Source organism: Bidens hawaiensis, unplaced genomic scaffold (assembly GCF_021521415.1).
Source record: "Bidens hawaiensis isolate Kalapana, Puna unplaced genomic scaffold, B.hawaiensis_p1.1 tig00018849_1, whole genome shotgun sequence".
Lineage (NCBI taxonomy): Eukaryota > Viridiplantae > Streptophyta > Magnoliopsida > Asterales > Asteraceae > Bidens > Bidens hawaiensis.
In genome coordinates, this window is record NW_027492864.1 from 340345 (window position 1) to 352878 (window position 12534).

General features: G+C 31.6%; 1 protein-coding gene across 1 annotated transcript; it reads right to left on the minus strand.

Moving 5' to 3' along the window:
• Nucleotides 1-43: 43 nt before the first annotated feature.
• On the minus strand, nucleotides 44-3627 carry LOC143557234 (protein MEI2-like 2). Its single transcript, XM_077046352.1, has 11 exons — nucleotides 3468-3627; nucleotides 2514-2935; nucleotides 2251-2409; nucleotides 2059-2175; nucleotides 1835-1986; nucleotides 1654-1745; nucleotides 884-1565; nucleotides 714-798; nucleotides 572-640; nucleotides 299-478; nucleotides 44-209 (listed from the first exon to the last, which is right to left on the minus strand). The coding sequence occupies exons 1-11, from the start codon at nucleotides 3565-3567 to the stop codon at nucleotides 153-155; spliced, it is 2115 nt and encodes a 704-aa protein (XP_076902467.1). The 5' UTR covers nucleotides 3568-3627; the 3' UTR covers nucleotides 44-152.
• Nucleotides 3628-12534: the final 8907 nt, after the last annotated feature.

Here is a 12534-nt window from a genome sequence, read left to right on the forward strand (position 1 = left end):
GCCTCTTTCAACCCTTCAAAACACCCTTCTCAAAAACCAACCCGCACCCGGTTCACTTCAATGCAGGTTTTCTAGTTACATATACATAACTTATTATGTACCATCAAAAGTCAGCCAACAAAAAACATGACCCTTGCACCGTGCACTAACAGTTAAAAACTACCATCATCCGGTGGGCTAGCCAGCGGCTCCCCTGAGTACAGATGTTCCTGTAACAATAATATTATTAAGGTTGACTTTTATGAAAACGGTGAAGGTCAAACGTTGACTTTTATGAAGTCAATGTATTATTCGTTACCTGATCAACAGCATTAGAGCCTACAGATTGAAAAAGCAAAGGCCGACACTTTACATCTTCGTTCATCAAACTGGAGTTTTGAAAATGGGCTATGAGTGCCGCCTTTCCTTGGATTCTAGCGTATGCTAACGAGGCTACTTTTTCACTGTTAAACTTCTCCCACCTTTTCCCATTGAACTCCTAAAACACAATTTACATAGTATCATTTTATGGTAGTTGAGGGTATATCGGTCAACGAGTAAAAGAAGATAAAATTTGTTTACTAAAAAGAACCTGGTAAAACTGGATAATATGCATCGGCGAAATCATATTGATAAAAGCGTAACCAACGTTGCATTTGTTCTGCATTGTCAAAATAACAAATGTTACATTGTATGTATAGTTTCATATATGTATACTTTTATTGCTTTTATACCTTGAAGTCGATCGGTAGGTAGAGAAAATCATAAGTACCGCAATGACGTTCGTTAATGACCGCTAGAAGCATCTTTGAAGTATACCTGAAAAACAACAAATGCATATTAATATTAATATTAATATATTTCATACAAATGTAAAAGTTCAAATCTTGAATAACAGGCTTACTTATTAGGGATGTTTTTTATCATTAAAGTTGTTCGGTTATCTTCCCCGTTGATGATCTTGCCAAGATCGAGCTGAAACTGTGTCATGTTATCCAACTGGTTTGCATTGTGATCAACCCAACGGTTTCGGGGGGCGTCTAAATTTAAGGATCCTAGTCTCAGGTAATGTTCGGTACCTAGGAACACATGACCAATCCTAGGAGATATGTTGCCGAAACTCGGGGACCCATTTCCGATAACGATCATTGACCCGCCCGGGTTTAAGAAGCCACCGAAATTCGGAGGACTCATGAAATGTTGATCAAACGGATACCCAGACGGAGCTGACCCAACATGATGGAGTTGATGAGACGAACCAAGAAACGGGCCTGGTTGGCCCGCGAATGGGTGAACCATGGTTGGCGATTGAGCGGTGGTCGGGAACCCGTGACTAGGTTTGTTGGGACTTCCCCAGAGAAACTCTGGACCCGATAACGTTTCGATTCCTGAAGCGGTAGATCCCGGTGTACTAAAACCGGACACTGTGTGATCTTTGCCAATTGGTGATATTCTTGCGGGTTGTGTATGCAGAGTAGAAACCAACCCGGGTAAACCGTTTGGGCTCAATGAGGCGAAAACCGGTGAGTTGGTCAAACTTTGTAGCGGACTATGTTCTATAGGACTACTAAATTGTGGCCAAACCCCTGCACGAATGACGAAACGCATATAAATAAGAAATTTGGTAAACTAATAACACTAACGGGCCCGTTAACTTCAAAAAAAGTGTTTGACCTGGAGGTGAGTTGGCAATCGAGGGGTCTACTTGGAGTCGAAAGCTTCGAGTGTCATCTTGGTCAAACTCATGACTTAGTTGCAGCATTTGACTTAAAACAATTATTAAGGGGCCTTTTAGTCATTTACTAATAGTCAAAACATATATAGGAGCATTAATGAAAACATGAAAGTAACTTACTTTCGGCGGGACCCACCAGGACGACTATGTTCAAGCTTTATGCGTTTACCGGCTATCTCACTCCGGTTGAGAGCCCGTAACGCTGCATCCGCAGCTCTAATGTCGTAATATTCAATAAACTTATGGTGCCTTTTATACGGTGTCACCCTTATCTGTTATCGCGTATAAAAAATATAAATATTAATTTAAAAAAACTTTATTAATAAATAAATATTAACTATTACCTCTTTAACCTCACCATACGCGCCAAAGATATGAACGAGATCGTCAGACGAAACCGACGGGTCTAAGTTAAAAATAACCAATGTTCCTTGATTTATATCCTTGTCAGATGGATTATCCTGTTTATACAATGAGTTTCGAATTATTATTTAATTTTTATATTAATAACGTAAGTCAGAAAACGAGATTCGAACCTTTGGAATCGAGTAGTGAATGTCGAGCTTCCTCCTCCTTAGAGGCTTATTTTGCAACGCACGCATAGCGGTTCGAGCCGCACGAATATCATAATAAGATATCATCACAAAGCCCCTATGCTTACACGCAGTGTACAATGTTCTAATATCACCATATTGCTACAAAATACAGACAGTTTTACGGTTTATCTCAAACGGTCAACGGAAGTCAAAGATTGGCGTCGTAATGTAATATATGTAATATACTAATATATTATAACTACCTCGAACAAAGTTCTTAGTTCGGAATCCTCAACATTGCTGTTAATGTTGCGGACAAATAACGTTCTAGAAGGATGCTCGCTGTACGGATGTTGTACCCCCGTAACGGTCCCCACACCATTCGATATATTGTAGTGGGCCCCACCATTCGCGACAACACCGTCACCCGAACTTACTTTTGACATGCGGAAATTCAAGGTATCCATCATATCATATTCCAACTCCATACCTCCACCACTTCCAAAAAGATCAAAATCGTCTAACTCGTCAACACGGCTAGGAGTCAAACTCGGGTCAAACACGTCCATCACATCGGCTAAAAGATCATCTTCGTTAGGTAACAAGCTTCCAATTGCATGATTTTCAATATCTTCAAGCAAACCATTGGTTTCTATATGATGCTCGTTTTCGGCATTGTTAATCACTACATGTTGAACAAGAAAAAGTCAAAGTTATACCCTTTGACCACAAGTCAATGTAGCTATTAGTAGGGGGTGTGCAAGAAACCGAAAAACCGAACTGAAACAAAAACCGATGGTTTGGTTTTATGTTTTTGTAAAAACCGAACGGCTCGGTTTTGGTTTTGGTTTTGCATATAATAAAAACCGAAAAAACCGAACCGAATTCCTAATTTTTTGTTTTTTTATATTTTATATTAAATAATTTATAAGAATTTAACAAATATGCAACTCAAATATTTTTGGTCAGATATATAATAGTCTATTATTTTACAATTAGCAAAATTATTTATACCTAAATTCATTATTTTTTGTCAACTTTTTTTTCGGCCTAAAAATTTCAAGCTCAAATGGCAAAAACCGAAACCGAAAGGTTTCAAAAACTCTAAAAACTGAAGTTTTGGTTTCAATTTGGTTTTAGCTAAAAACCGCACCGAACCGCTCCATGCACACCGCTAGCTGTTAGAGTATTAGTCTATTAGACAAGATAACACATACACTTTTCATGAGGCAAAACCGGTAACGAGCTTGAGAAAAGAGTGGCATCATCGGGTCCGGCCAACATCCCTCTCACCGCCTTTGAATAATTCATTTTCATTACAAACGACCTACGAGTCAAAGTAAGTCAAATTGCAAAAAATGAAGAAATTAATAAAATCTTGTGGTCAAATAATTTATTATAAAGTACATTTGAATTAGAAATACAAGAATTTAATTGCCATAATCAAAATTTGTCATGTGAATCAGTGAAAATACATAGAAAAGAAAAGGCCATGAGCCCATGACATATATAAATGTGACACATAAATATGAACATGTTAAGTACATAACCAGTTTTAAGCAGAGAACTGTGCGAACTGCATAATCCGTGGTTCTTACATTTGTCTACATAAAAACTAGTAATTTACAACTTTTTTCAAAATGATTATATGCACTGATTTACCTATAAGTTACAAACAAACACCTACATATAGAATCAACTTATATTATTTGAACCCCCCCCCCCCCACACCCACACACATAAAGATAGGTAGTGCATATCAACAACCAAAAGTACAAAATTACCCTCTAGGGGGGGGGGGGTTGGATGTGCATTTAAACTCATAATTAGATGTTTTAAAATATTTAGCACAAACTGCTTTATATTTTTAGATTATTTAATGTAAAAAATAATATAACTTGCACAAACACAATAGCAGTTAATTATTACTTATTCACAAAAATGTAAAATCATATGAACATTCAAACCCCAATAACTTCTTTCAAAATGCAACATCCAAATACCCCCTAAAATCATTGCAATATTTTTTATAATAATAACAATAATCAATACTTAATTTTTTTAATCCAACAAAATCTCAAATATATAAAAATAAAAATAAAAAAATAAATCAAGAAGCTGATCACCGATCACAACATGCAACATAATCAAAGCAATATTCAAACACACAAAAATCATTTTTGTTAAAAAAATAATAAAATAAAATAAAAAAGTTTGAAACTTTACACACAAGAAAGCAAGAAAAAATTGATACCAGGAGTTGGGTTTTTTATAATAATAATAATAATAATAATAATCAAACACCCACTTTAAATCTATGAAAGATTTAACTGAAAAATGTGTACTTGATCGGATGAGTGTACGTGTGTTTATGTGTGTGTAAATTTCACTTGAAAAAAGTGTAAAAAAACACACACACAAGATACTTACACGTGTGTATGTATGTATCCGTATCTATGTTGTAGAGAGAGAAAGTTGAGTTTGGAGAACAGGACAGAAGAGAACTAAACTGAAGTGAAAAGGTTTTGGTTTTGGTTTTAATTTTAAGACAGTGGAGTCTTGAACACCATTTAAATGTACTTTCATGTCCGTCACCATAAGTCCATAAATATAATATATTCCACTTGTAATTACTCTTTTGCCCTCATAGTGGATGTGAAATACCACCTCCGCCCTTGTGAAAATTATGTAAATTTTTTTAAAAAATACTTTATATAAAGTAATCAAGTTTTAAAATTATTCTAATCATATCACTTATAAAATCTTTTGTTTCAATTTGGTCACTAAAGTTTTATTTTTATTTTAATCCTATATATTTTACCTGGATAGCAGGTTTTGTAGGTTTTTTTTATTTTTAAATAATTTGACATTGCAAAATAGTTTTTTAAAATTGATGAAACTAGTAAAAAAATGAGAAAAAAAAATTAATTGTGAAAAGCTGCAAAATAAAATAAACTAAAAATTTTAAAAATTGCAAAAGAAAAACTTAAGTTTTTTTTTTTTTTGCAATTTTCCAGATTATTATTTTTTGCAATTTATCGCAAAAAAAACTTAAAAATTGCAAAAAAAAAAATTAAGATTTTTCTTTGCAATTTTCCAGATTATTATTATTATTTTGCAATTTTTCTCAGTTTTTAAAAAATATTATACAATTTCAAACTATTTAAAAATAAAAATAAAAACTACTTGACCTGCTATTCAGATAAAATATCTAAGGTAAAAACAAAAAGAAAATTTTAGTGACCTGATTGGAACAAAAGATTTTATAAATGACTTAATTGGAATAATTTCAAAACTTGATTACTATTATATAGAGTTGCCTCTTTATTTTTAGGTGAATTTTAATAATTTAAACTATCACCTACGAAACATTTTAATACGTATCGCATTGACGATGTGACTAATGATAGTTCTAGCTTTTACTTTAATTTTTAAAGCAATTTCAATCTAAAAGAGAACTTGAATTGTTGCCTCTAACAAACGTCTGTTTGGTTTTTACCCTAATTGGAATGTTATAAATTGTTTTGAAATGAGAAAAAAATGAAAGTTAGATGCGTATAAAGTAACGTTTTTATTAGAGAGAGATTATCATGGATAGTCGAATTAAACACTAGGAGTGTTGTTAGTCACATTATTATTAGGGTATTAGAGCGTTCACATCAGCTTTTCCATATTCATCTTTATCTCTAAAATTTATAATTTGTCGATATTTTGCATCTTCATGAGGTTCTTTATCTCCGTCTCTATCTATATAATTTAGAGTTTAATAAATATTAATACTCAAAATGTAGATATGTACTATTCATCGTCTCTATAAATATTTTATGAGTGTATAAGAAAGAAAAGATATAATAAAATAAATGTTTGTGAGTGAGATAAAAAAAAATAGAGTTAAAAAACATGATGTGACACGCTAAATAAAATTTAAAGATAAATTTAGAGAAATGCAACATTTAGTTAAATTATAAAAATAGAGATGAAGAATAATCACATGCCAAAAGTAAAAAGTGTATGAAGATTTATTAAATGTGTATAAAGATTTATGAAGAAATGATGTAAAATCCAAAAAAAAAAAAATAGAAATAAAGGATTTAAGTGGTCAAGGCTTTGTCTCTAACAACAATAGTGAGAACAACATATCTTAAGTTTTTTAAAAGCTAAAGAAGTTTTAAAAAGAAAGAGTGATGTTGAATATTAGACCGAAGTGCTTTAAAAAAATATAACATGGTTTCTACAATCACGAATAAGGAAATAGAACTCGGTTTTAGGCAACATATATGTTATTGTTTTTTTCTTTATTTATCCAAACAAGAGTTTATATATTCATATTCAAACATAAATTATGATTCTTTTAACATTTGTGTGAAAGAATCCAACTTTTTGGTAGTTGTATTTGGGGGTCTATGACTATGTGTGTGTTTCTTACAAGAAAGTCCATCTTTCTCTTAATTTATAGTTTTCATTGCATATATTATTATTAAATATAGCATAAGTATTGTAAGTTCATCTATCTATTAAACCTTGATGAGTGTATGAATTGAATCATTAGATCATTTTTAACAGACAAAAGTAATTCCATGCTTATAAAGGCGATTATTTCAACATAGGAGATCATAAACGTTAGTCTACATGCCCTTTAAAGGATAAGTTTTGTTATAGTCACTGACCACCACATACGCATTTAATACCATTGTGCTCTGTTCATTTTGCTATGTTCTTGGCCTAATTTGCATCTCATACCAACTAATATTGTTTTGCCCCACAAGTAGCTCACGTATGTGTTTTGTATTGCAAGAATCATACTTCTAACCCAAAGATTACACATCAAAGCAGACTTAACTTGGAGTTCTCCACTCATCTACAACCATTATGTCCAAAACACGTTAATAACATTTAAGTCATTCTATTTATAATGAATTGGTATCTCTTATATACAGTAAAAAATAATGTGTGATTTGCCTAAGCTATCATATCATCTCGAGCTCCATTGGGGCCTCTAAATCCAAATCCATAGAGTAATTTTCCATCTGCATATGTTTGGTTTCATAACTTCAAAAGGAACTAAAATTAATATCAACTTCAAGATTCATTAACTTCAAGTTAATTTGCATTTTAGAGTTCCTGCTCAATGATCATATCCACCAATATATATTTGTGCTTTTCTTTTTCTTATTTATTCAAAACAAAAAAAAGATTTTATATCATCCATATTCTCAAGTCTCAACATAAATTACGATCGTTTTACATATTTTTGTGTAAAAAATAACCTTTTTGACAGTTGTATCTATGAGGTTACACCTCTTTCTCTTGTTTTGTAGTTTAGATTTATATACCCATTATACATAACATAAGTACTGTGATCTTCTTGACTACATATAGAATGAGATCTCATACAAGATGAAATTTTTAATCCTTCATAAGTGTGGAGATTGGGTCATTAGTTTCATTTAATAGACAAAGGTTATCTTGTGCTCATACGGACAACCATTCGCCATAGGAGATCATAAATTTTATTTTGACGTTTATCCCACATCGGGCGGAAAATGCTAGTTTCGTATGAACCGAGCCTATAAAACGAGGCCATCGGGGACCAAGATTTCCACACAACCCATGAGTGATGCACTTGCCTAAGTCGATAGATTTTAATGCAAGTAACAGCTCATCAAGAATACTTGTGACCGAGTGTTCTAATAGAGGGGATTAAGGAATTTTTCGACACCATACCACGAGGAATGAGGTAAGTAGTTTAATATTTTTTAGTTTTTATTGTTTTTACTAATATATTATTATTTAGGTTATTTAATTTTTTATACATAGTTTTTTATTTTGCTTGTCATTTAGATTATTTAATTTTAGTTTATTATTTCAACTATTTACTGATGCAGTCTTATTTGAATTTATATTTATTTTATCTTTTATTATTTGTTTAAATTCACGTTTTCCTAATTTTTAGTAAGATATTGGTTTAGTATAAGTTAGGGTTAAATATTGTTTAGTTTTTCAGTTTTTGATGAAGTTTTGATATAATAAGAGCACAGTTCTTGTAACCTAAGGTTTAATTTATCTCCTTTGATTAATCATAAAGTGTCTCGGGCCATTGACCGCTTCCAAAACTGCATCAGTCGGTATCAGAACGATCAATAGCTCGAGACACTTTTTGATTAATCAAATGTGATAAATTGAACCATAGGTTCCAAAAACTCTATTCTTATAATATCAAAACTAAACAAATTTTACCCTAACTTATACTAAACCAATATCTTACTAAACAAAGAAAGATAAAAATTAAGAAACTTGAATCTTAAGCAAATAGTAAAATATATTATAAATTTAAATTCAAATAAAAGATAACTTATAGGCTTTTTTTTTTTAAGAATATTAACACTTTTGAATTCTTTTCACACTTTCTTATCTTTACCATTGGCACATGCTTTCGTTTGTAGATATGGCATATCTAAATAATCCCAACTATATATTATATATGTGGGTGAAGGTTAATGTACAAATGATATTAATGAGTTAAACGTGAAAATCAAATAGAGTATTTATAGATACAAGTAAAGTAATTATGTAAACTTGATTTTCACGTTTAACACATTAATTTCATTTGTATTTGATCAAAATCCTATATATGTATATGAGTGCGTTTGGGACTTTGGGGTATTTAGAAAGCCCATAACTATGAACCTAAGGAAGTCATTTTGAACTTTAATGTTGTGTCTAGTGGTGACAATAAGAAAGTTTGAAAGAAACATTTTCAGATGTTATCTTCTACAATAAGCCTATGAACCACCTATATTAACCAAATACAAATGTTTCTTAAGAAATGCAAGGAGAATACATGATTTTTTTGATCAATTACCTAAACACAAAAATATGTGTAATGCAAATTCATACATTATTACAGCAAAAGTATTACTATTAACTAAAATATACTTATGCAATATATATAAGGTAAGAATACTAAGAAAATTAACTGAAAATTAAGAATCATGTGAACCAATTCTTTCTTTCTTTTTATTTAAGAAACGACCTCTTAACTTTTTATTCTTTACAATTGGTATATATATATACATTATCATTCTCTTAATTGTATATATATTTACATTATCATTTTTCTCTCCAATTACATAATTTGTTAATTTGTACATCTGTATACAATATCATTTTCCTATGCAACCACATCACTCGTTAATTTTGTTAATATGTATATATATATATGTATAATATTTATTTTTCAATTTTAAAGATGTTTGTACATATATGTGCATTAACAAAAACATGTTCAGACTTATAAATTTCTTCAAGTACATATATGTACAAATACAAAAAAAAAGGAAAAAAAAACAAAAGGAAAGAAGTTAACGAAAAAAATTTCACAAATGGTTCTCGCATGATCCTAATCTTATCATATATATATACACTATATGATTAGCATGGCATTATTTTACTTTTCTCATCCTCAAAACATAATAGCAAAATAGTGTTAATAGGCTTTTTAAGGAATGATATCAGTTTTTAATGTTTCTCTCAAAGATCTTTTGTTTACACCTTGAATATGTGCTTTAATGAGCAAAACTGCTTCCTTTTGTTCGTAGATACGATGTATCTAAATAGCCCAATCCCGAGTGTCGTTGGGATATTTAGAAAGCCCAAAACGACGAACCTAAGGAAGTCATTTGTACTTGAAAGTCTTACCTTGTTGCGTAAATAAGAAACTTTGAGAGAAGCATTATAAATTTGTTGATCTTTCTACAATAAGCGTATGAAACACCTAGACTAACCAACTGCTATTGTGTCTTGCAAATGAGTAGAGTACAATAATAGTTGTGTTTATCATATGAGAATGCATAATTATTATATCAACACAAAAATATGTGTAATGCAAATACTAAAAAGAGTTATATAGATGCACTTAAATGCACTAATCACGATTACAAAACCGATAATAACCTAATCCTTGAATATCACGATTTCAAATGCGTGTATGCGTTTTAATAGACATCGAGTGACTTTCAAGTTTCAAGTTTCAACCCGTTAAGCTAGATTCTTTATGTGGCCTGTTTGAGATATACCACAACCCAAATCGACCCTTTCATATATACAATGAAAACTGCATCTTTAAAGATTATATTGGAGTGTTAATTTCAAAATATAAACGTGTACCAAGTTATTACATTTTTTTGAGGCTGCAGTTAGCAAAAGAGGGTCCCGAGTCATCATCTCATCCAGTTAACCACTAATAACAAACTCTGATGTAAAAGTTTTGGAAAAAAACAGAAAACCCATATGTGTTTTTTTTCTCTAATGTCATTAATGATTCCTAATAGCGGTCCTTTAGAAAATATCTATGACAGTAAGGTCATTTCAATCACTTGTTTTCAGCCACTATCAAGTTGTTGCATTACTCGGTAAACAAAGCGTTATAGTTAAGTCAATTCGGGTAATAAAATCTACCACCGAATATGACAACAGGATTCAGTACTAGAGGTGATGAAACAATTTGGACCGGGCAAACCAAGAAACAACTTTGTTGAATTTGAAAATGCATCTCAGTTTAACCGCTCCAAGTTGCTTCATCACCTCTACCTCTAGTAATTATTCCATTGTCGTATTTGGTGGTAGATTTTTACCCGAATTGACTTAACTGCAACGGCTTCTTTATTTAGTAATGCAATAGCTTGAAAGTGATTGGAAGAAAATGACTGGAATGACATTACCATCATAGATATTTTGTGAAGGACCGCTGTTATGAATCGTTAATAACCTCACGGGAAAAACATATGGTTTTTTTTAATTTTTTTCCAAAACTTTTACAATAGAGCTTGTTGGTGGTTAAGTGGATTATGATGACCTGGGAGTCTGGGACCCTCTTTTGCCAATTAAAACCCAAAAATAAACAATAACTCTAAACATATTTTTTACTTATAAAATAACACACAACAGTATATTCTTTAAAGATTGCAATTTCCATCGTTTATTTAGAGAGTCGATTTGAGTTGTGTTGTATTTCAAACGGGCCAAATAAAAAAAATTAGCTAAAATCAGACTAAAGTGAAATGGGATGATCAACGTAAATCGGTCTTATCAATTTTAATGATTATATTTGAAAGATATTAACATGTTAATTAGTAGTTCATAAGAATAGTACCAAATGTGTTTCAACTTTCAACTGTGAGCTTCTATAACGACCCGGATGTCTTCCAACATCAAAGTGCACATCCAAGAGGCATTTTATGCCTGCTTCAATCTTTGGACCAACTTTGACTGGGCCGACACCTTTTGGGGTTCCTGTTCATCATATATATCGGATCACATTAGAATAGAAAATAACCAATTTAAAAGAAAAATGTTATCTTTATGTTTTCTTCAGTCTGTTGTTTCACCAAATGTTAACTTTTTTAGTTTATAAAGATACTTGTTAGTATAAAATCGTTTATTTAGATTGTACACTGGATCAAATGTACATAAAAGCTCATCCAAATTGTTGATCAAAAGTTGAGAACGTACCTGGTGTGATCGGAATGGCTTCTGCAGACACACTTTTCAGTGGATTCTGAAATAAAATTCGGGTTTTATTAATTAGTTATCAACAAATTAATCTTCTGTAATTTCAAAATTGAAAATTTGAGAAGGAAAAATAGTTTTTGCGAGAGTAAACTTAGCATCGCTTTCTTTTATCGTTTTCTTTTATTCTGATCAAACAAATGGATGTCATACTTACTGATAATATATAAGATGTCCATGCACTCCATTGTTGGTGGACTCAAATCTTGAGCACTAACTGCACCGATACAAGATTTTGACCCAAAACATATCAATCATATGAGCGTTGCCAAATGACACAAGTAGAGTTGTAATCTGCTGGAAAAGACGCCTGTGGATGAGGATGACACAAGTAAAGTTGTAGGTGATATTCGTCAATTTTCATCTGTAACCCCTTCATTGACAGATTGGGCCATTGGTGACACTGCTTTATTTGTAGTGTATGTCCTCACTTGTGTGCTTTGGATGATATGTGATATACGAATCGAAGAAACATGTAGAAGATTATTAAACAACAATGCATGCAAAGGTGACAACACAAAACAACTAGTGAATGTTGTAAGACTTTCTTTGCTTCTATGTCTGCAAAGTTTTTCGGTACAAAAATGACAGATATGATTTTTTTTTGTAACCAAAAGTGAAGGAGAGAGTTGTATTTATGTGTGCGCTTTCAGAGGTTTTAGCCCTCACTTCACTCGCTTTTAATAAATTTATTTATTAATTATTAAATATTCTGAA